The sequence below is a fragment of the Gymnoscopelus braueri genome, assembly GCF_963280865.1.
Source record: "Gymnoscopelus braueri genome assembly, chromosome: 8".
Lineage (NCBI taxonomy): Eukaryota > Metazoa > Chordata > Actinopteri > Myctophiformes > Myctophidae > Gymnoscopelus > Gymnoscopelus braueri.
In genome coordinates, this window is record NC_137609.1 from 656,670 (window position 1) to 682,826 (window position 26,157).

Consider the following 26,157-nt stretch of genomic DNA (forward strand, 5'->3'; position numbering starts at 1 on the left):
AGTGCGTGTGTGTGCGTGTGCGTGCGCCTGCTTGTCTGCGTGCGCGACTGCGCATGCACACGCGTTACAATAAAAGCCAGCTGTTATGGCAGTGACGATGCGTTCAGTGTCTTCCATGTACTTAAACCTTGCTGAGCGACGGGGATAATTAATATTGAATCCTATAAACTATTAACTAAGTGATTAAATGATAAGAACCAATTATCTGTCTGTGAAAGTGTCTCACCACCACTCACTCTCTCTCTCTGTCTCGTCTCCTTCATATCTACAGCAAATGTCTCTCTGCTTGCACAAGAAGCATTTTAGCCTCGTTTAATTTCTAATCTTGAACATGCACCTTATGTCTTCTTTATATCCAATTCACTGGTTTCTTTCTGAATGCTTTACCCTTATAACTCTCTCTCTCTCTCTCTCTCTCTCTCTCTCTCTGTCTCTCTCTCTCTCTCTCTCTCTCTCTCTCTCTCTCTCTCTCTCTCTCTCTCTCCTCTCTCTCTCTCTCTCTCTCTTTTCTCTCTCTCTCTCTCTCTCCTCTCTCTCTCTCTCTCTCTCTCTCTCTCTCTCTCTCTCTCTCTCTCTCTCTCTCTCTCTCTCTAATGTTACAATTATTGTGTGAAAAATAATTGCGATTAACGATATTATAATCAAAATATGCTTTTGCTAAACCACTTGAACCCCCAGCATCCATATTCTGGGGGGAACGTTTGCCAAAAAATAGCAGTTGCAACGCGTTGTGAGCTTCTAGATCGGATTTATTTTTGCAAATTGATTAGTGTAGAGTGAAGTAAGAGCGTACCAAATGTGCTCTTTACAGGTCTGTTTTATCAAGTATAAAAGGTTTAAGTTGTACTGAATTTGCTTCTCACCAAAAGCAAATTCATCCTAGTGTATGACAGAGGACAATTTCACGCTAAATATAAATGTATACAATAAGATTATTGTAAGCGCTTCTTTTTTTCACGATAAACGATAATAACGATTATCTTCCCATCCCTAGTCTCTCTCAGGCAGGGGCATGCATTTCAGGGGTTTTGGGGGGTTTGACTCCCCCCAAAAAATGTGCCCGCACAGCTTTGCCCAGGATAGGTGTCCCTTATTTTCATCTCTGGGACTTGGCAACCCTAACCTTGTCACATACCTTAGCTTTTGTTGAACTGACACCACTGCTCTCAGGTCGTATCGTAGGAGGCGTGTGGTGGTTTTACATGTTTATAATGTATATATATATACATATATATACATATATATACATATATATATATATATATATATATATATATATATATATATATATATATATATATATATATATATATATATATATATATATATATATATATATATATATATCTCCAGGTCTCTGTCAGGTCATATTGTAGTGGTTCTACATGTTTATAATGTATCTCCAGGTCTCTGTCAGGTCGTATCGTAGGAGGTGTGTGGTGGTTCTACATGTTTATAATGTATATACTGTATATATATATATATCTCTAGGTCTCTGTCAGGTCGTATCGTAGGAGGTGTGTGGTGGTTCTATAAGTTTATAATGTATATATATATATATCTCCAGGTCTATGTCAGGTCGTATCGTAGTGGTTCTATAAGTTTATAATGTATATATATATATATATCTCCAGGTCTCTCTCAGGTCGTATCGTAGGAGGTGTGTGGTGGTTCTTCACCCTCATCATCATCTCGTCCTACACGGCCAACCTGGCTGCCTTCCTGACCGTGGAGAGGATGGTCTCCCCCATCGAGAGCGCAGAGGACCTGGCCAAGCAGACGGAGATTAACTACGGAACTCTGGACGGAGGCTCCACCAAGGAGTTCTTCAAGGTGACCGCACTTTATGTGTCTATTGTTTTTCATATATATATTGTCGATGTGAAAGCTTGTATGTCTGGGCATTAGTTGCTCTCTGCCGCCATCTAGTGGCACCGCAAAAAGCGGTACCACAAAAATAGGTGTTACCCCAGGCACTATCAAGGTACAATGACTATATGTCCAAAACTGTTACTTTTCAGGAAATGGAAACAAAATAACTTGTGCTCCATTGGATCCAAAGTAGTTATTATTTGGCCTTGTCACAATAAGCCTAGCCTCGGTTTCCAAGCTTACATTTTTTATTTTTGCTAAAAAATTAAAGCCTAGACCAGCGAGTCGGTGTTCCGGGTATAGGAAGTGTTTCATTCCCCAACCAACCAGAGTGCAGTGGGCGTCGTTCCAAATGTTGTGTTGACGGGGCGGAGGCTGACGGACAGATCGGTGAACCAATGGGATCAGGCGCATTCTCTCTCTGCTGATTTTAAACCCGCCCCTCTAGTCACGAAAGCAGGAAGGCTAGGGCAGCCTACAGTAAGCCTTGCATGCGGCCCATAGGGCAGGAGTCTATCTCCTGCAGTGGTGGAAAAAGTACTCACTTTTTTACTTCAGTAAAAGTCAATCAATACTGCAATGTAGAACTACTCCATTATAAGTAAAAGTCTGGTATATATGTATAATATGTAATTAAAGTACTCATTATGCAGAATATCCCATTTCAAGTTTTCAAATGTATAAACATCTTTTGAAAATAGCAGATTTACAAGCTCACAATGCATCGCATCACAACTCATTGTGAGCTTTTCGTCATTTTTGGCTATTTTCAAATGGCCGAAATGTATATAGGGCTGAATGGTTAATGTATGAACTAAAGTTTTTAAATAATTGTAGTGGAGTAAAAGTACAATATTTGCCTCTGAGATGTAGTGGAGTAGAAGTAAAACATATTGGAAATTGGAAATACTCTAGTAAAGTACAAATACCTCAACATTGGACTAAATTACAGTACTTAAGTAAATGTACTTGGATATTTTCCACAACTGATATCCTGTTTCTGTAGTGTGAGTGAGGCGGCTTGATGTACAAGTACATCCCTCTGGACGTGACACATGTATGTCACAGGCCCCAATCCAACCCTTGATGCTGAGTGCCAAGCAGGGAGGTACTGGGTCCCATTTTTATAGTCTTTGGTATGACCCGACCGGGGAATTGAACCCCCGACCTCCCAGTACAACTGCTATTGCATAACCAGGTGGGGCATGCATTCCCAACTTGCATCGTTCCCAAGTTGTTCATAAAACCCACAGACGTAACTCATTGACTGCCAGTGACGAGTATACTCGTCATTTCAATCCAAGGCTCACACCGCCATTGACGCGTTGTGAGCTTGTAGATCTGCTATTTTCAAATGGCCGAAATGTATGGCTGAAGTAGTCAATGTATGATTTGTGATAATATTCAAAATATTCAAAGTAACTATTAACTTAAGTTTTCATTTAATTGGAGTGGAGTAAAGGTACAATATTTGCCTCTGAGATGTAGTGGAATAGAAGTAAAAGTACTGAATATTGGAACAATTCTAGTAAAGTAAAAATACCTCAAAATTGTACGTAAGTACAGTACTTGAGTAAATGTACTTGCTTACTTTACTTAACAGTCCTACCAATGAAACATTTACCATTTCCCCCCCACTCTTCCTCTTTTTCCTCCCAGCGGTCGAAGATAGCCGTCTTCGAGAAGATGTGGTCGTATATGAAGAGCGCAGACCCCTCGGTGTTCGTGAAGAACACCAACGAGGGCATGGTGCGCGTGCGCAAGTCCAAGGGCAAGTACGCCTACCTGCTGGAGAGCACCATGAACGAGTACATCGAGCAGCGCAAGCCCTGCGACACCATGAAGGTGGGCGGGAACCTGGACTCCAAGGGCTACGGCGTGGCCACGCCCAAAGGCTCGGCGCTCAGGTAAACACACACACATACACACACACGCGCGCACACACACACACACATACACGCACGCGCACGCACACGCACACGCACACGCACGCACACACACACGCACACGCACGCACACACACACACACACACACACACACACACACACACACACACACACACACACACACACACACACACACACACACACACACACACACACACACACACACACACACACACACACCAAAGGGGAGGGGTGGGGGTGGGGGTGTGGGGGGTTGTCAATGTGTTTCTAAAACACTAATGTCATGGCTTTGTCCCTGTCCTGTCCTCAAGAGTTTTTTTTGTTTATTAATAGTCCTCTAGGTAGTGGTGTAAAGAGTTCTACTCTTTTTTATTTTAAGTAAAAATATCAATACTGAAGTATAGAAATACTCTGTTACAAGTAAAAGTCCGGAATTCAAAATGTACTTGAGTAAAAGTACAACAAAGTACAAGTGTTGGCATCAAAATGGACTTAAAGTACATTAGTTCAATGGTGTGGTAATTGTTTGGAAATGGCGACACCTGCTGTGTCATTAATGACAACTTGTGTCACCTCCTACGGATGCTTGCTGCCTGGGACCATGGTACTGAATGGATCAGAACCACGGACAGAGACATTCAGTCTATCTGCATAGAGCTGCACAGAGCTGTCTATGGTACTGAAACATTCAGTCTATCTGCATAGAGCTACACAGAGCTGTCTATGGTAGCCTACTGAGCAGAGCAGATCATAGACAGAACACATTGCTTCAGTTCAGCCTGGCTAGCTGTGGTTGTATAGTAAATAGGATTGAAACAAATTGACAGGCTCAAGTAAAGTGCAAAAGACCTCTAAAATGGCAAAAAGGATTTCCAAAGAAGTACTGCTTGCCAAAAACGTGTGAAGTGCAGACTTAAAAAGAAAAGAATCCCAAGAATCCCAAGAATCTCACGTGAAAAAATGTATACATATATTTAGAGCAAGGCAAATGAGTATGACCAACGCGTTTCGACCTAGAAGGTCTTCGTCAGGGTCTATCTGGCATGAATATATTTTTATAAGTGAATATAAAATAAAATCAAAAAACAACACCCAAAGTGACAGACACCAAAAAAGAAATCTATAAAATAACATACTGGGAAAACAGAGTAAATATAGTCACAGTGTATTAAATGTTTACACTGTAAACCCAAACATGATCACAGTAATCATAACAAACATCAGATAAACGGCAAGTAATCAACCTCGTCATTTAAGCCTGGAAACTGTGTGGCTTTTAAAGTGACGATACTCTAAAATGGTACTTAAGTACAATTGTTGAGTACATGTACTTTTACCCACTGCTCCAGTTTTAGCATCCACATCTATTTGTCTGGTAAAGTAGTGACAGTGGCCGGTGAGTTTAGGGCCGAATCAGCACATTAAGGAAGCTGGACTCCTGTACTAGATGGAGGATTGTCAGCTGGTTGCCAAGGGCAAATGTTCTGCTATTCATCATTAATTGTGTTTGTTCGTTCGTCCGTCCGTCCGTCCGTCCGTCCGTCCGTCCGTCCGTCCGTTCATGTATTTATTAATTAATTAACCACATGGCGTCCCTATTCCGGGGTGAACTTTCAGAGAAAATAGCTAATACAACATGCCATCTAAATCACACTCTGTACATTTGAAACCATAGGATACCAGGTGAACAATGAATCTAGCATATTATGTCTAAACAACATGCTATCTAAATAACACTCTGAACATTTGTGGTCATGAAAGAAAAAGATTATCTAAGAAAAGAAAAAAGAAACATGAGAACAACAATCCATTAAGACCGTGAACGCATCACAGATGCGTTCACGGTCTTAATGGATTAAGAGACAACAGCAGTGGTCTTCAACGTTTTCAGGCCATGAACCCCTTAGCTGAGAGAGACATGAAGCAGGGACCCCCACTGCATTGTTTACAATTGTGTTGCAGATTAACGTTTTCATATTATTTCATAGATATAGCTTAATTGATTATTAGTGTTATTATTAGTGTTCCGGTAAATTTTGTTCATTTCAGACATTTAACCACTTAAACCTTCAATACTTAGTACTTGAATTGCTCCTTTTCCCCCCTACATCAAACCTCTTTGCCAAAAATAGCAGATCTACAAGCTCACAACTCCTTGCAGCGAGAGGCGCTGTGAGCTTGTAGATCTGCTATTTTTGTCTAATGTTTCCCTCAGTATAGGGATGCTAGGGTTCAAGTGGTTAATGTAAAAAAAACATCCTATTACACAAAGATTTGGCGGTCCCCCTATAGTAGCTCTGAGGACCCCCTAGGGGTCCTGGATCCCCTGTTGAAGACCCCTGCTGTACAGTATATCTGCATAGTAAACTAGCATCCAGAAGGGATACAAGGCGAGACAATAACTACAGTAGCTCCTCCACAGACCCAGCTTGCATATTGAGTCACTATAATCATATTCCAAACACAACAGCAAGTATAGCAGATGATCCGGAGAAGATTAAAGGCAATTATGCCTGGGTTTTAAAAACCACTTATTTTGTAATTTTACAGCCTTCCCTTATTATATTTGTAGAACTTTTAACACAGTTAGGATGCAGCATCATATGAAATATGATCAACTATAAATCTTCAATATCACAATGTTGGATTTCTTTCATTGTTTCATTTAGATTTTGTTCTGCTTTAGCTATATAGTTGGTACAGTAGAGCAGTGGGTTTTCAACTTTTTCACGTCAAGGACCCCAAAATTGTTGTTTTTGCCAGGGACCCCCAGAAGAGAAGAATTGTGTGTAATAAAAAATATATATATATATATTCAAAACTGTCCTAACAGTTTAATTTTTTTGTTTAATGCTCAAAAGTAGCAGATGTACAAGCTTGCAGCGTTGCACAAAGTGATGTGCTGTGAGCTTGTACATCTGCTATTTTTGAATAGCCAACTTATAAGACATGGATAAAGTGGTTAAAATGATTGTGATCCTGTATTAATACACTTTTGCTGGGGGACCCCTGGCGGTCCCTGGACCCCCACTTTGAGAACCACTGCAGTAGAGAAACAGGGGGGTAGAGAGAGTTGTGAAAATGCCATCCATCTTCATCCATCCATCTTCATCCATCCATCCATCTTCTTTCTGCTCATGCAGAGTCGGGTCAGAGAGACAGTTCCAGCGTAGAGTTGCAGACTTCTCTTTCAGGCCACATTAGCTATTGGTGGAAAAAGTACTCACATTTGTTACTTAAGTAAAAGTATCAAAACCGCAATGTAGAAATACTCCATTACAAGTACAAGTCCAGAATTCAAAATGTAGTTTAGTAAACGTACGAAAGTATTGGTATCAAAATGTACTTAAAGCAGTTCAGGCAGAGAGTGATGAAGCAATACTAACTAGTCAGTAGTCTGTTGACCAATAAACAAATTAATTTACAGGAGTATTTACTCAAATACATACACACAATGTACAATAGGAATCTTGCATATCACCGCATAGTCTAGACATTCCCCAACACTAGCAAACCCTCTATAAATTAAAACTAAACTGAAATCAAAAACAAAAAAAAGTCAAAACAAAAAAACAAAACTAATGAAAAAAGACTAAAGAAAAGCATAATAACATTGCTACAAGTAGAAAGATGATACTTTGTTCTTTGTATAATTTATTCATTGAGTTCAGTAAGAAAATGAATGCATTTAAATGGGCCAATGGGAACAGAGTGTTTTGGTGTTTATTATGGGATGTCTAACAGCGGGAGTGCGACAGTGCTAGACTGGCTTGATTGCTGAAGGTTGCCTTGCACTCATTATGCTTAGTAGAAATACCCTGTAATTGTACTCTGTTACAAGTACTGGATTCAAATTGCGCTCACTACTTACTTACTTGTATACTTACTTACTAAAATTGAAAATTAAAAAATATTGGAATCAAAAAAGACTTTAAGTATCAAAAGTAAAAGCACTCATTATGCCGAATATCCCCTTTCACAAGTTTTAAAATATTTTGAAAATGTGCTTGTGCTTGTGAATCAGCTATTTTCAAATAGCCTATAAGTACAAAATTGGGCTTAATTAGTTCATGTGTGTTTTGTAATAATAATCTACTAAGTAACTTGTAACCAAATGTTCCAAAAAGTTTTAATGGAGTAAATAGTACAACGTTACAATATTTGCCTCTCTCTCTCAGTAACCACATTAATGCATTTAAAAGGACCCAGAGGGACTACAGTGTTGTTGTCTGTTTAAATGTGATGGTTTGTCTCTCAGCAGGGATCATGCCAGTGTTAGACAGGTTTGATTGCTGATGGTTGCCTCGCACTCATTTAGCTGTCTGCTGCATGCTGGGTCTGAATAATTAACCCATTCAGACCGGGAACGCATCTGTGTGTCATTTTAAGATGTCTTTGGCTATTCAAAAAATAGCACATCTACAAGCTCATAGCGCAGCACCGAGTACTTGTAGATCTGCTATATTTTTTTTAAATCGTGACAATTTGTGCAAATCTTTGAAATATGTTTTTTAAAGCGAACATTTGTAACTCAAATCTTTGCTTCTGGGGGGATTGTACAATGTCTTTTTACTTACTGTATGTTGCTATAATATCAGTGGTTCTCAAAACTTTTCATGTGAAGGACCCCCAAAATGATATGTATTTGGCCGCGGACCCCCATCTCAAAATATGTTGTTCCATGGACCCCCCAGAGTTACAAATGTTCGCTTTAAAAAAATACATATTCAAAGATTTTCAAGATTTTTCAAAAATAGCAGATCTAAAAGCTCGTAGCGCGGCACTCTTTTATATCTGCTATTTTTTAAAAGCCAAAGTATAAAATGCCTTCCCACTCTTAATGGGTTAAGAGCAGAGTTTTAACCCACAGCTCAATTCTCTCCAGGAGAACTTTGGAGATGGAGAAAGACCAAACCTTTTCAACCAAAATAACAGAAAATACTAGTGTGAATAATGAATCTAAAACTCCCTAGCACACATAGTGAGCTTGTAGATGTGCCATTTTTTCGCTTTTTGGGATTTTTTTTTTCTTTTTCAATAGAAAGATGTTGAAAGGGAATAGGAAATGCATGTATTTAATTCAGTCTGATCAGAAGCAAGGATTCACCATGCATGGCCGCCGGACATGAAAAAATAATGACTTTCAGGGGCTGCCCGTTAAAGGGATAGTTCACCTTCAAAATGACTTTTTTTCTCTCTTAGGATTAGTCACCCCATGGAGACTTGAATTCATGGATATTTTTTTTATCCATGAATTCAAGTCTCCATTGGGTGGTCTAATCAACTAATCGAGTCATTTCTTTGAGTGAACTATCCCTTTAATCTGACAGCCCATTATTTAGACGTCCCAATAGTCTGAAAAATGTTTCAGTTAGTGTGAGGTTAGGATTAGGTTTAGGGTTACTTATAATGTGTGTTGTCAGACCATGGTACCTGGGAACAAAAGGACCTGACCAGGTTTATAATAGTTGACGTTTAGTCTTCATCAGTATCAGTGGTGTAAAGTAACTAAGTAAATTTACTCAAGTATTGTACTTAAGTACAATTTTGAGGTACTTTTACTTTACTGGAGTATTTCCAATTGTCTATACTTTTACTTCTACTCCACTACATCTCAGAGGCAAATATTGTACTTTTACCCCACTACAATTATTTGAAAACTTGAGTTACTAGACTAGTTACTTTGCAGATATAAATTATTACGTTATAAAACACACGTTATACATTGAACACTTTAGCCCTATTTTATCCATTGGCTATTTGAAAATAGAAGATCTACAAGCTCACAACGCGTCGCGTTGTGAGCTTGTAGATCTGCTATTTTCTCAGATCTAATAGTAGATCTGCTATTTTCAAACATTTTAGTACTTTTACTTTTGGTACTTTAAGTACATTTTGATACCAAAACTTTTGTACTTTTACTCAAGTAAATTTCTAATTCCGAACTTTTACTTGTAGCAGAGTACTTCTACATTGCAGTATTGATACTAAGTAAAACATTTGAATACTTTTTCCACCACTGATCAGTATCCAATATTCTTCTTTACAAAGGAATTAAAATTAAACTGAAGCTGAACCTTTCGGCTGCTCCCTTCAGGGGTCGCCACAGCCAATCATCTGCCTCCATCTCACCCTGTCCTCCTCTTCTCTCACATCAACTAACTTCATGTCCTCCTCCGCTGCATTTATAAACCACCTCTTTGGTCTTCCTCTATAGGCCTCCTGCCTGGCAGTTCCAGTGGTGGAAAGTAACAAAGTACATGAACTCAAGTACTGTACCTAAGTACAATTTTGAGGTATTTTTTACTTTACTGGAGTATTTCCAATTGTCAGTACTTTTACTTCTACTCTACTACATCTCAGAGGCAAATATTATACTTTTACTCCACTACAATTATATGAAAACTTTACGTACTAGTTACTTTGTAGATTTTGATTATTATTACAAAACATACAGTAAGATTTCACTTCAGCCCTATATACATTTCGGCCATTTGAAAATAGCCGATCTACAAGCTCACAATGCGTTGCGATGTGACGCATTGTGACCTTGTAGATCTGCTATTTTCAAAAGATTTTGAAAACATGTGAAATGGGACATTCTGCAAAATGAGTAGTCTACTTTCTACGTCTGATACTTTAAGTACATTTTGATACCAATACCTTTGTACTTTTACTCAAGTAAATTTAAAATTCCAGACATTAACTTAAGTAAAACATTTGAGTACTTTTTCCACCACTGGTGAGAACATAATAGTCAAAATGAAATAAAAACAAAAATCCCAAAATATAATGACCTTGCCTCGGCCTAATGAAATGGCACCAGATTTCCTCCCTCATTTCCCCCAGTAGATCCAGCCCTGCTTGAAGCCAGTGAAGCAATGCTATTCCTAAATGACTGTTCTAAGTGGGGTTTATCTGGCCAGACCATTTGGCCGCTCTCCAAAAAAAAAAAGAATAAATAAAGGCTGCATATGTTCTGCCCTGCTGTTACACTAAAAAAAATAACTTGAAACTTTTTTAACAAAATCATTCTTGTCAGAGTTTTCCCATCCACACTTAAAGCTTCAATCCGTAAACATGTATTTCCTCCCCCGGGATTTGAACCCGGCTACCCCTGCACCAACCTACCGCTCACTGTACAAATGGAACTAAATGGACCCTTAAGGATCCATTTGGTTCCATGTGTACACTCTCAGAGTTATGGGGGTCCTTGAAATTCACTCTCCAGGTGCTCCCAATGATTGTTTGATTGATTGATTGACATTTTTATTAGGCAAAAGAATGTAAAACAACTGTTACATTTATAATACTTTTGTCTAAAAGGTCCGACCAAAAAAGTCCTTGCGGACTTGTTTCCAATGCACTTTTTTTTGCGCTTGGCACCCCAATTCCCCAACCTACAGGCCCTGTGAAAGACAGGAGTACACAAAACACAACACAGGCCCTGGTAGGCCAGGCTACAGGGGCTGTAGCCTTGATCTCCAGGCTTTTATTGTTTAGTTTTGCTAAAAAATAAAAGCCTAGACCAGCTCGTCGGTGTACCCGGTATAGGAAGTGTTTCATTTCCCCAACTAACCAGAGTGCAGTGGGCGTCGCTCGTAATGTTGTGTTGATGGGGCGGGGGGCTGACGGACAGATCGGTGAACCAATGGGATCAGGCGCATTCTCTCCGCGCTGATTTTAAACCCGCCCCTCTATACACGAAAGTAGGAAGGCTAGTGCAGCCGACAGGGGCTGTGACAAAGAGGACATTTGACAGGGTACAAAGCCATGACAAGTGACTTGACGCGTCATTGTTCTAACATTTGTGTTTTAAGCTGTCGATTTACGCTCAGTCGTGCGTTCGGTGCATCATCTCGCGGTGAAAATAGCCGATCTACAAGCTCGGTGGTGCATTGTGCCTCTCAACGGCCTGCGATCTTGTAGATCGGCTATTTCTGCCGTGAGGCGAGCCGGCGCGACGACCAAGCACAAATCAGCCATTTCTCTACATTGTGATCGTATAGAAACACTTCAGCCATTATGCCTGTTTGTCTATGTCTGGCTCTGTGTTTGTTTGTTTGTTTGCAGTGGTGGAAAGTAACTAAACACATTTACTTAAGTACTGTACTTAAGTAAAATGTTGAGGTATTTGTACTTTACTTGAGTATTTCCAATTTCCAATACTTTTACTTCTACTCCACTACATTTCAGAGGCAAATATTGTTCTTTTACTCCATTACAATTATTTGAAAACTTTAGTTACCGGTACTTGTTACTTTGAAGATATAAATTATTACATTATAAGACATACATTAACCACTTTAGCCCTATTTCATACATAGGCTATTTGAAAATAGACGATCTACAAGCTCACAACACGTTGCAATACGACACGTTGTGAGCTTGTAGATCTGCTATTTTCAAACATTTTAGTATTTTTACTTTTGGTATTTAAGTACATTTTGATGCCAATACTTTTGAATTCCGGACTTGTTCTTGTAACAGAGTACTTCTACATTGCAGTATTGATACTTTTACTTAAGTGAAACATTGGAGTACTTTTTCCACCTCTGTTTGTTTGTTTGTCTGTCTGCGTAGCTGTCAGTTTCTCAACCTGTCTTGTCTTGTGTTTCCCTGTCTGTCTGTCTATCTGTCTGTTTCTCTCCCTGTCTCTCTTATGTGTCTGTCCTTACGCCTCTATCTGTGTTTGTCTCCTCCCAACCCCGTCTCCTTGTATCTACGATGTCCCGCCTGTCGACCTGTCGACCTGTCTGCTTGCCTGGTGTCTCTGTTTCTGCACCTGTCCGCCCGCCCGTCTGTCTGTCTGTCTGTCTGTCTGTCTGTCTGTCTGTCTGTCTGTCTGTCTGTCTGTCTGTCTGTCTGTCTGTCTGTCTGTCTGTCTGTCTGTCTGTCTGTCTGTCTGTCTGTCTGTCTGTCTGTCTGTCTGTCTGTCTGTCTGTCTGTCTGGGTGTCTTGTCTAAAACACCAGAAAACTGAGGCTGCCGCCAACATCAAGTAATGTTCTTATACCTCCATTTACAAAGTAGTCTGACCTGAATCTGTCATCTCTGTCTCTCGCTATCGTTTTCTCACGTTTTACCTCGTTTTCTCTCTCTCTCTCTCACCCTCGCTCTCTCTCACCCCCTCTCTCTCTCTCTCTCTCTCTCTCTCTCTCTCTCTCTCTCTCTCTCTCTCTCTCTCTCTCTCTCTCTCTCAACCTCGCTCTCTCTCGTGTCCTTGACTTTCTATGAAGTTGTTTGTTTTCTGCCATTGTCTGGATATAAGAATCGTTGACAATGTCTTCATGTTACCAACACTACTTCGTCACATACCCTCAAAACACTTTTTTTTAAGTTGCTCACAACCAACATATTTTTTGTTTTTACATATCACTGCTGCCATGCAAAAAAAACAACAACTTCCAACTTAAGTATTTCTGATTGTTTCCCGTGGGGTTTCAATGGGGTTTCGAGGGCCCTGTACCTGCCCATGAATCTCTTAAACACTACAGTAGTGAAAATAATCTTTCTGTTGCAATTATTCGCCCAAATAGACTTGACATCCATGTTTGTATGTCTTATGTAACATGTTTCAGTTAAGTTACTTCCTTGTTTACTCCATTCCATCAGTCAGCCCAGAGCCAGACAGAACTACAACTCCCTACATTCATCACAGTCAGGCCAGAGCCAGACAGAACTACAATTCCCTTACATTATGCAGAAAGTTTTCAAAATGCATAAAAATCTTTCGAAAATAGCAGATCTACAAACTCACAATGTGTCGCATTGCAACGCATTGTGAAAAAAAAAATCTACAAAGTAACTAGTAACTAAAGTTTTCAAATAATTGTAGTGGAGTAAAAGTACAATATTTGGATCCGAGATGTATTGGAATAGAAGTAAGAGTATTGGAAATTGGACCGGCAAACACTGGACGCCTAAAGCGCTGAAGTGCACAGCACCGGGAAGCCATCCAGGCAGCACGTCTTTACCAGAGAAATGTAGGGCAGAAAGGCACTGAAAACCTTAAAAAAAATGCTTTCTATGGACATGGCCTTTTAAATTCTTAAGTAAAACATTATTATAATAATAATAGCTCAGATTTATATGCCGCTTTTCTAAGAACCCACAAAAGAAATAAAAGAAAAGGAACCAACTGTACTAAGAAAAAAGACAAAAAGAATACAACTAAAAGTGCTAGATTAAAATGATAAAAGGCTGGGGGTTGGGGTGGGGGATATTAACTCGACCTCAACTGAGAAAAGCTATCCTGGGTTTTGAGTGTGGTTTTGAAGGAAGGGAGGGAATGTAGAAGTACTCCATTACAAGGAAAAGGCCCGTGTTCAAAAAGTAACTTGAGTACTTAAGTACAAAAGCTTGCGGCTCCTGCAGTTGTTAAGTGGTTGTTGAAGTGTGGGCCTCTGCCGCTATAAAAGACATCTCTGCTCATGTAATAGCAGGGCCGTTTGTAATGATATAGGACTTTAAGGGCTGTTCACGCCAAGCACTATAACTGTAACGATAGCATTAAAGAGGTAGTTTTAGAAATAATTCTAACTCAAGTGGATGGCAGAGTTCACACCACAACTATAACACATGAAGAATTGTATAGTTATTGTCATAGTTATGGCTTTTGGCTTCTCTGAGGGTGGTATTGCAGTCTATTGTTGCTGAATACTCACGTCACTTTTTGTTCATAAATAATCATGGAGATTGAAGTTACGTCAGTGAAATTATATTTATTTCTCAGCGTTAGTCAGTCATAAAACAAAAAAATGCCTGCAGTAAAAAAAGAATACGCTTCCCCTTCACCCATCTCTCTTATGTCACCCATAAGAGTGATGGCTATTTTCACTATGAATACAGATGTGCCTTGAGCTTATGATTTGACACTGAAAACCACCGATGTAATGCATCCTCCTATAATTCAACAAAGCTCTGTGCGGGTGGTGTGTGGTGAGACCAAAATCTCTTCTGCCCGGTTCTCCTCAGTGGCTGGAGCAATTGATCTGAATTTGCACACAGCCATTGACCATTACCATGTGCACGGAACAGCGAAGCCCGTTTTTCGCTTTCCCCAAATGTCAGCTGTTTATTCGCGTTTTTTGTGTAAAACAATGTCGCCATGGTTACGGCTTCCCAGCTGTGGGATGGCCCCGTGAGCTATGGGATGAATGGCTCCCGGGTTGCCAGATCATGTGCGCATATCCCCCCATGGGTATGGACTAGTGGTTATAATAGTTAAGTAAAGCTAACCAAATAATGGAAACTACAATTGGGGAAAAAAATACATATACGTATATACAGTGGTGGAAAAAGTAGTACAATTTTGTACTTAAGTAAAAGTATCAATACTGCAATGTATAAATACTCTGTAAAAGTAAAAGTCCGGAATTCAAAATGCACTTGAGTAATAGTACAAAAGTATTAGTATCAAAATGTACTTAAAGTACCAAAAGTAAAAGTACTCATTATACAGAATGTCCCGTTAAAAAAATATTTTGAAAATACTATAGCAGATCTACAATCTCACAATGTGTCGCATCTGTGAGCATTGTGAGGAGTAGAAGTAACATTACTGAAAATTAGACATACTCCAATAAAGTAAAAAAACTCAAAATAGTACAGTGCAGTACTTGAGTAAATGTACTAAGTTACTTTACTCCAATGTACGTATACATATTTTAGGTAACTGAAATAAAAACAAAAACAAACCCAACACATTAAAGGGACTACACCATGAATTAAAAAAAAAATTATAATATTTAATATCATATTGCTTATGTCCCTCAAACGTTTTTCAAAAGGTTTGAGCCGAAATCAAGCCTCAGATATACTCATTCCAACTAACTTCTCTCTGGCTTATAAAGCACTTTCACCTGCAATACCACATTGCCTGTTTGGCACGGGGCGCTATTGAGCCAGTTTGTATGCATGTTATCTCCTGGTTCTGTGTGGAATTTTTTTTTTGGTTGGAACTGAAAAACGCGAGGAATTGTTCCCTGACGTGACGTGACGTGACTTCAGCAAATCAGTTTGGCCTGTTTTGAGACCAATTTACAGAAAACCCCAGATTTGCTGTGAAAGCCTGAGTGTTCAAACTGGGGTATTTTTGAGGATAGAAGAGAGGTAGGGGAGACCAAAAACACACAAAAAATAAGAAAAAGTTCAAATTCATGGTGTAGGCCCTTTAATAACTTTGGTGTAGTGCTATCTGAACCTGGGCTGACCTGTCCTCCATAATGTCACCTGTATAGTCCACACCATCAACTTCTACTGCTGACACTAAAACATTCATTTACACCACCCTATGTTATCATACGTTTCTGCTTTTACAGCTACATCAATGACCGTTAATGTATTTATTGTAATATTGCAAGGTTTGTGACACCTCTGCTCTCATCATTAAGACGTGAACTGAAGAGTCTCATTCCAAAATGTATATATACATATATACATATATATATATTAAATGGAAGCAAACAAAAAAAGGTTGATATCAACAACTCATTCAGTGTCAGACTTATTTCTGGCTGTGTTTGCCCAGTGCCAGATATTTTTCGATGTTCTTACTTTTTCAAGTAGTCACAGAATAATCTCCAGTATGATCGATCCCCTGATATGATGCTTGCTAATCACGGAGGGTTTCACTGCTTGTCATACGCCGTTGAAAACAGCATGTCTCGTCAAAAATACGTAGTAAAACACAGGAGCCGAGATACAGAATATTTCCCCAATACTTTAACCAGGAAGTGAATGGAGCAGTAAATATTTGGATCACGTTATCTCCTGTTTCTGTGTAAAAAAAAAAAAAAAATGTGTTTTAATAAATTAAAAAAACTCGTCAAACACGTTATTGGCACTGAGTGAGTTAAAATAAAAGGCAGCTACAGTACATTTCAAAGGACAGTGAATTGTTGATCTTAATCCCAATTTCCCATATTAGAAATGTCCAGTTTTTTGGAAAGTCGCTTTTCAGTCACTGCTGCTATGACATCCATCGTTGCTATCGCACCATTAGCTGCACCTATCTGCTTATTATCATATCACTGATATCATGTTTCCATAGATCATTACTGTTATAGAGCAAGGACACTTTGGTAGAGGTTGGGGCTGTGTAGTTACCTTGCCATGATGAAAGTCCAAATCAAAACAATAGTTGCTCCGTTCATTAGAAATGGATAATTCAAAACATGCCCCTCATCGACTTGCATTGTACGGTGAACCAGCTCTCAAAGTCACTCTTTTAACCCCTGGGTTCTCAACCTGTGGGTCGGGATCCCCAGGGGGGTCCCCACATGACAGTGAAGTGACAATTTAAGGACTTTTGAGACCTTTTTCATACCTTTTAAATTTTGAATAAAGAGCATTACTGCATCAAAAGTAATCAACAAACTATACTATAAAAACTGGTCAAACATTGGCCAAATTGTCAAATAAGAAAGAGGCAAACATTGTTAAAATAGCCGATCTACAACCTCGCAACGCGAGTCGTTGTGAGCTTGTAGATCATCTATGTTCACAATATTTATCAGTGGAACCGAGTCAAACTAAATGTAACGCCTCATCCCCTACAATTCTAAGTGTTTGTCAGGGTGGGGGGTCCCCAGTTAAAATATGATCAGTTTGGGGGGTCCCCAGTTCAAAAATGATTATTTTGTGGGATCCCCAGTTCAAACATGATAATTTTGGGGGGTCCCCAGTTCAAATACGATCATTTTGGGGGGTCCCCAGTTCAAATATGATCATTTTGGGGGGGGGGGGGGGGGGTGCCGGTCACGGCCTGAAAAGGTTGAGAACCACTGCCCCTAAACGACAACCCAACAACAATCCAAACCTTGGGTAAATGAATGTTAGTCAAAGTCGCTCTGCTAGCCCATAAACGACAACCCAACAACAACCCAAACCTTGGGTAAATGAATGTTCAATGTCCTCTTCTCATTAAGCCTTGTTTTGTCCTCATGATCACTGTTTTTGTATGTACCTGTCATCTTTAAGACATTTCATCTATCTTCACTATGCTTGCTCAACAAAGTGACATTCTACATTGTTGCTGCTAGCAGTGAAAACATTAATATGCTTACTATCATTAGCAGATATATACAGTATTTATAAGATGTACATTAACGCCCAATTCTATTCCCTCATTTGTTATTATCGTTCCTCCATGTAGAAACCCGGTAAACTTGGCAGTGTTAAAACTGAACGAGCAGGGCCTGTTGGACAAATTGAAAAACAGATGGTGGTATGACAAGGGAGAGTGCGGCACCGGGGGCGGGGACTCCAAGGTCAGAAAACGTGGTAAACAACGCCGGCCAAAAAAGCGGCAGAAACCCGGGCGGGTAACCGGCAATGATCAACGGTTAACTTCAGAAAACCATAAACCATAAACACAGATCGCAGATCGTACAAATGCAAAACAGGGACGTTCGCTGGTAATGCTCTGATGTGTTAGCGATGCTGCTATCGATGATGGGAATGCTAATTAACCAATTGACACCGCTTGAAGGAACACCTCGCCCCTCACAATTACTTTTTTTTACTAGTAATGAATGAATGATGAATTGAGGACAATTTGGGGGTCCAGCAAACCGATATGTGTGTAACATTCCCAAACAACTCTCTCACAGTATAATGTGTCTTCACCCATTTTGGCCGGGAACCCCTATTTGTAACTATACCTTTCAAGACCGGAACCCCTTTTTGGGTTCCTGTTGCTATGTACAGTATAGCAACATACATTTTTGGTAAATTTGTTATACATATTTGAGTTTTTCAGAAAACCTAGGTCAGGATTTAGAAGGCGTTTTTAGAATCGGCCTCAGGTCTGAATGGGTTACATCCAGCCCATGTGCTCATTACTTCCAAAACTCCACACGGTCATTAGCATTTAAAACACTCCGGCCTACAGCCCAGTGTTGATTTTGAGCACATTTTGATTCCGATTTAGTTTTAGTCATATTTTAGTCATCTGAAATGTTTTACTATTAGTCTAGTTTTTGTTGACTAAATAGCATATGATTCTAGTCTACTAATTCTACAGTTGATTTAGTCGACTAAAATGTATTTTGGCGGTGCCTTGAGTAGTAATGGCTGATTTTACACTTGGATGCACGCTGAAAATAGCGCATCTGCAAGCTCACAACGCGTCGCAGGGCAACTTGTCTTTTAGTTCTACTGGATCTCATTTTAGTCTAGTATTTATTTGTTGACGAAATTGTCAATATATTTAGTCTTAGTTTTAGTCATCGTAGCTTTTTATTTAGTTTTCGTCAGTGACAAAAAGGTAGTCGACGAACACTTTTCATCATAGTTTTAGTCGACAAAATCAACACTGTTACTTCCAAAACTCCACACAGTCTTTAGTATTTAAAACACTTGCGGCCTAACAGCCTCAGTCACGAACAAGGAACGCACTCGTGGAACTCAGCTGGTGTTGAATCCCATGCGTACGTTCAGGCTTGTTTCTTCGTTCGAGCTTGAGATAGTTTACACCCGTGTTTTAAGAAGTACACTTTGAAAGAAAATGTGGTGTTTTGGTGCTTTTTTAATTAACGAAGACATAGATAAAAGACACTTGGATTATACCGATTTTTTTATACAGTTTTGTTGTTGTTAATCCTGGACCCCTATGTGTCCTTCAGTTCATCAAGTATTTTCTTTTGGGATTCTTCATTCACAGTGAAGAAATGCAACACTAGCAAAAATTGTCCTTGAATTCAAGGCTTCACGGGGTGATAGTTAAAGAAAGAAAATATCATTTTGGGGGTGTTATGTTTTTTTTATTGAAAAATTATGGTCTAGGTCACTGGTTCTCAACTTGGGGTCAAGGGACCCATGGGATGGGCTCCTTAAGGGACTTCCAGCGGGTCCCCAGCTAAACAGTTATAGGAACCAATTGGACCCTTATAGGTATGTAACTTTGAGAGTGTACAAATGACAACAACAAACTATTGAAGTTGGGCTGAATGAATGATGGAAACAATGTGGAACGTCTGACCAACGTCTGACCAATCACAGTAAGCCAACTAGTTCGGGTATAGTTACGCACCTCTGAGGCATCGAGAACAAAGTTCTGTTCCCGCCCACCCGAACCTCTGACTGACGTCATAGTGTAGTCTGGATCCAGTCAAACCCAACAAACACTGGCTCTGTTCGGCTGTAGTATGCGTTGGGCTTAAAGGCCCAAAAAAATGTCATTAAAAATGACATTTTTTCTATCAATTAGTCACCCCATGGAGACTTGAATTCATGGATATTTTTTTGTTTTTTTGTCACATTCCTAAGCCAGCGGACCGGTATAGCAGCGGTTCCGGAAGGAGACACAAAGGAGACTCTTTTTGTCTCCTACCGGAACCGCTGCCGGTCATCAAATTATTGGCTTAGGAATGTGACAAAAACAAAAAGATATCCATGAATTCAAGTCTCCATGGGTTGAATAATCGATAGAAAAAAAGTCATTTTGGGGGTGAACTATCCCTTTAATGGTCCATTTGGTTACATTTGTGCACTCTCAGAGTTAAACTGAAATTAAGATGGTTGAGATCCAGTGGTCTAAGCTTCATAATGATTCTGTGAGGCACTGTCTCCCGTCTTCAGTGCTCTGCCCTGTCTACGGGTTTGTCGTTTTCCTTTTTTTTATCCCATCAGCTGATTTGATTACACTAGCGAAACCAGCAGCTCCCTCGCACCTCATCTCCAAAGATGTTGGATCAATTTCCATCTCGTGAAAAATATACTTCAACCGAATCAATTTCCTCCTTTGCCTCCCCCAAAAATTAATAAATACAGTAACACATAAAACTCAGGGAAAAACATGCTGGCATTTTCCAAAGCTCTTGCCGGTTACCCAAAGTGATATAGTAATACACATCTCGCACGTAGGGAGTCAGGCCGAATCAAGCTAGATGGAGTATTAAAGCATATCACTTAACACTGTTTACAAACATTTTACGATGTTTATGTGTGATTGTGTGTCTTTTTCTGTTTCGTTTTTTTTTATATACAAGTTTCCTTTCCTATGTCTTCTTGTCCTTCTCTCTTCCATTTGGAGTTTGATGTTTATCTGTAGTTTGAACATCATTATTACTACAACTAGTTGCTTTTTGTTTCTTTAGGGGGGCCGGTGTTCACAGAAAGTGTTTCATGAGCGCTTTGGAGATCATGTCCCGAGCACTCGCATGGAGCGTTTATTGATGTCCGCAATGTTACATCTAACCGATCAGCCGTTGCTACGCTCAAACATCATGTCATCTGCGTTTAGTTGAAACAACGGTAAACCTCCGGTCGTATGATAGGTTCTTGGTTTACCTATGACCTTAGATTACTATCTATATGCATTCGATGTAATTAACTTGTGTTTACCTTGCTTACTGTAAATCACTCTGGATTAAGAGTGTCTGCTAAATGCCTAAATTGTAAATTGTAGGTCGTAAACGACCGGATTGTCAGACGCAACCCGGAGGATCAAACTTGACATTGATGACTGGCGCTCCTCTCCAAAAGTTGAACACTTTTCAACTTGAAACGCCACGAGAGCGCTGAAATGCAATGCTCCGCACTGGAAAGAGGAGCACAGCAGCGTGTCTTTACTCTTTACCATAGAAAAACTGTTTCTGTGGACATGGCCCCTTACACTGCGACTAGTTGCTTTTGTTTCTTTAAAATGACAACTGCTGCTGCTGTTGACGGCCACCGAACGAACGGCGGCGTGTGCAACCGACAATAACATAAGATAACATGGATGTGCATAATGTTATTTATGTTATTTCCCCCTCCCCCTTCCCCCCCATGGTTTTCTGTTTGAAGAATACCGGTAAACCTAGCGGTACTGAAGCTCAATGAACAAGCCGTCTTAGACAAGTTGAAAAACAAGTGGTGGTATGACAAGGGGGAGTGTGGAAGCAAGGACTCCGGCAGAAAGGTCAGTTCCACACGGTGGCACGTGTGACACGTGTGTCGTCGTCCCCCCCCCCTCACCCAAGGTCATGTGTTGGTCTGGTCCCCCCCTACCCCTGCCCTTCAATCCCACCCCCCAACACACACACACACACACACACACACACACACACACACACACACACACACACACACACACACACACACACACACACACACACACAACCTCCTAAATCCATGCAGATGCCGTCTGAACACAAGTAAGGTGGTTAAAGACGTTCTTTGATTGCTGTCGAATGATACGCTCTTTGTGGCGATGAAAACGTCTTTACGCTTTCAACCTGGTGTCCCTATTTTGGGACGAATTATATCAGCCACAAGTATTGTCCCAAGATTTTCCACAGTGAACTTGAAGACCGTCTGTTTTAGAGTATTTGTCGTATGACAAAGTATAACAGGGCTTAACCACTTACAGGAAGCCCTATTTTATACAAATTTACATTGATACGGCGCTGTTGCATGAAAATTGTCAATCTACCAGCTACGAAAGCTTTTCAAAGGCCAAAATATGGACACCAGTTTGAAAGTTCCATCGTCAATAGAATTTCCCGGTTCATTTTGTTGATTTCATTTTAAGTACCTTACTTATTTTCTTTATTTTAATTCTAACATTTATTCTGATCTTTCTCTGTAACTGTAACTTAAAAGAATGTTCTATGTACCAAATCAATCTGAGAAGTACAAGAGTCCAATATTGCACTACAAAATGTCCCTGGGAACTGCAATCAAAGAGCGTCTTTGTGTTTTGTGTGCAATGCAAAGCATTCTGACTGTAGCACTGAAACCCCCCCCCCCCCCGCCACACCCACTACTGCCCCCTACAGCCAGCTACTCGAAAACGCCCCCGATAGGCCCCGCCCACCCCACCAACAGCACTATCCTACAAGGCTCCGCCCCCTCCCTTTCAGGACTGTCTTCCTCCTGTCCGTCTTTTTTTTTTTTTTTTACAGACTGCATGCTATTGGCTGGGACAGCTAAGACACGCCCACTAAAGACAAGTGATGCATGTCATGGAATGGAATGGAATAACCCCTCCTCCTGTGATGTCATCATGAGATAAAGAACCACTCCCACCCAACATAAAAAAGTTGCATAGGATAATTAAAAGATAATTAAGATAATTTAACAAAAAGTAAAACTGAATAACTGCAACAACAGATGTTTTGGAGAAGTGAATTGAATTAATGTTTAAAATGTATATTCTAATATGAATCTTCCTTCCCCCTCAGTCTGTTTCTGTATTCCGTTGCTGTCGTGCAGAAACCTTGTATCTCCAGATGTATACTTTATTATTGTAATTAAATTAATGTCCTATCTCTTTATACTTTTTTATTTGACAGTGTGGTGCACGAGTAACACAAATACAGATACAGTTGCTACTTGTTTGAAAACATTAGAACATTTTGTATATGTGTATATTGCAACATGCAAAAAGATGGACACCAAGTACATTGGAACACAGGTAATTTTTTCCCCATTTCCTAAAAAGTAACAGTTTTGGATGTACAAGGTTTTCGCCCCAACAGCAACAATATGTGCATGATTCTGCATGTAACCTTAGTTCGGACTTCCAGAGTCTGCAAATACAAGGGCATCTTTTTGAAACATGTTGCTAACAAAGGGGAGTGCAATTGGCAAATACGACATACCGTAGTTACAAGAAAGCTCCATTGGCCATTTCTAACCAAAATTGCTATTCCTACATTTCCGATGTTCTGCATGATTGTGCCAAAATTCTGCCCTTTCATGACGTTTTCAAGAAGAAAAGGTAACTTGGTGTTAGAAAGATGAATGTCATGTATTTGTTTATCTTGTATGAATGGACGTGATGAAGGGTGTCTAGATTATCAGGTCAGGTGCAGAACACGTATTTTACCATTACACGTTGAGAGGAGCTAGAAGTTTGTCACAGTTGGGTGCGCTTGTTTAACGACTCCCGTGGGAGGCGTTGGTGTACCGGCTGGGTGGAGTTCACACAATTTTAAACCAGCTAAATTAAGGCCCTTGCACACAAATTGAGCCCCCCCCCCATGTCCCTCGCAAAAATGTGGGCAAAAAAAGTTGAGCTTGTCAACCAGCTATTATCTGCGAAAGCCTTCCCACAATAACAGAAAACTGATAAATAAAGAGCCCTGAGGGACTAAAGGCCCATGCATGCTACCAAATGAGGTGATCACCCTCTAACTATGAGCGCCTAGTATCAAAACACCCGATCACCTAAAAGGTGATAGGGTGATCACCTCATTTGGTAGCATGCAGGGGCCTTAAGTGGTTTATGCAAACACACTTACACCTTTGCCGTTTCTCCGTCCGTCAGTCATCCTTAAACAAGTGCACCCTATGATGTCACATGGTCGACGAAAGCACTGTGATTGGTCGTGTCTCACCCCGCCCCTCTGTTGCCGATAGGACAAGACGAGCGCACTGAGCCTGAGCAATGTGGCGGGGGTGTTCTACATTCTGATTGGTGGGCTGGGGCTGGCCATGCTCGTGGCATTGGTCGAGTTCTGCTACAAGTCCCGCATCGAGTCTCGGAGGATGAAGGTGGGTCTGACATATTTTTCTGTTCTAATTGTAAATACACCAGTGGTGGAAGAAGTACTCAGATATTTCACTTAACTCATTGAGTACCATTGACGTGTTTCACGTGTTTTACCGCAATGGCGCAACGTGCCAATGACGTGTGTGACGTGTTTTTGAAAAAAAAAAAAAAAAAAAAAAACGTTCAGAACCCAAGATATCATCATTTGAAGATTTGCTGCTCCATTCACTTCTTGTTTAACTTATTACTGAAAAAGGCTGTATCTCGGCTCCTGAGCTATTTTTTTTTTACTGTGTATTTTTGGATGTCAAAATGTTTAAAAATAGCAGATCTACAAGCTCACAACGCGTTGCATCGCTTTTGGAAAATAAAATTCAGAACCCAAGATATCATCATTTGAAGATTTGCTGCTCCATTCACTTCTTGTTTAACTTATTACTGAAAAAGGCTGTATCTCGGCTCCTGAGCACTTTTTTTTACTATGTATTTTTGGCTGGCACAGTTTGCAATTTCTTTATTTATTTCATTGGCACTGAATGAGTTAAGTAAAAGTAGCAATACCACAATATAACAATACTCTGTTACAAGTGAAAGGCCTGTGTTCAAAATGTTACTCGAGTAAAAGTATAAAAGTATTGGCATCAAAATGTACTTAAAGTATCAAGAGTAAAACTACTAAAATGTTTGAAAATAGCAGATATGTACTTGAGTACATGTACTCAAGTACTCTACTTAAGTACAATTTTGAGGTATTTTGACTTTACTGGAGTATTTACAATTATCAATACTTTTACTTTTACTACATCTCAGAGGCACGTTGTGAGCTTGTAGATCGGCTATTTTCAAACAAAGTACTTTTACTTTTGGCACGTTAAGAATATTTTGATGCCAATACTTTTGTACTTTGACTCAAGTAACATTTTGAACACAGGCCTTTTACTTGTAACAGAGTATTTTTTATATTTTGGTATTGCAACTTTTACTTACGTAAAATATCAGAATACTTCTTCCACCACTGTCAATATGTACTGACTTCATAGACTGACTGAGATTGATTTTGCCCTGCAGCATCATTGCCCTGGCCTCCGATAACGCTGTTTTTTTCTGCTCGAATCTTCTTCAATAAGTTGTACACTTCACCCTGTCTGGAATATTAATATTTTCCCATAATAGCATGGGGTTCTGACAGAAACAGTATCTTAAAAAAGATCACCAGCACTCACTCGGTTCCTTTTAGGATTTCTTATTTATTGAACAAGCCCCCGCAGCAGCAGATCAAACACCACGAATGTTTCTGTGTCTCTGGCCTTTTCCTCAGTGTGAAGGAAAGAAGACCTTCTCTCTGTATACGCATATACTGTACACTACTAGCTCTTCTCTTCTCTTCGTCTCTGTCTGCTGGAAAAACCTCATGTCCAAAACTGTTACTTTTCAGGATTCAAAGTCAAATATCAAATATCAAAAGTAGCCGATCAACAAGCTCGTGCTTGTGGATCTATTTTTTTATAATTGACGCTGTGGTATGATCAAGTAGGCCGTTTATTTACAAAAAAACACGAAATGGTTAAAATATGGAGATCAGAGGTTTCTGCTCGACAGCAACGTATTGCTCTTAACACATTTTTTTCCCCCACAAGCGGCGCTCTCACGCAACTTAGGAATCAGCCTAGGACTCTGTAAAAGGGAATGGACAGATGTGAATCCAGTCCAAAAAACGTACCTCCCGTCCACTCCAATGATAGGATCTTGAGAAAAAGCTCCATATCTCCATATCTTTTTACTGTGGTGAAAACGAGCCATTTTCGATGCACGATCACTCTGCAATGGCGGATTGCATTAGAAATATTATTGTTCCAGTCGTTAATCGGGACCCTCGACCATCGCGCACGCTAT

The 26,157-nt window shown here is 39.9% G+C and overlaps 1 protein-coding gene across 1 annotated transcript in view; it reads left to right on the forward strand.

The window, feature by feature from the left end:
* Positions 1–26,157, forward strand: part of LOC308091175 (glutamate receptor 1-like) — a gene marked incomplete at both ends in the record, with an annotated part of 191,888 nt that overhangs the window by 159,295 nt on the left and 6,436 nt on the right. The window contains 4 exons of the mRNA XM_080436598.1: positions 1,635–1,833; positions 3,532–3,779; positions 17,938–18,052; positions 24,132–24,266. Coding sequence (XP_080292724.1) covers positions 1,635–1,833; positions 3,532–3,779; positions 17,938–18,052; positions 24,132–24,266 — 697 coding nt within the window. The remainder of the gene's footprint in view (positions 1–1,634; positions 1,834–3,531; positions 3,780–17,937; positions 18,053–24,131; positions 24,267–26,157) is intronic.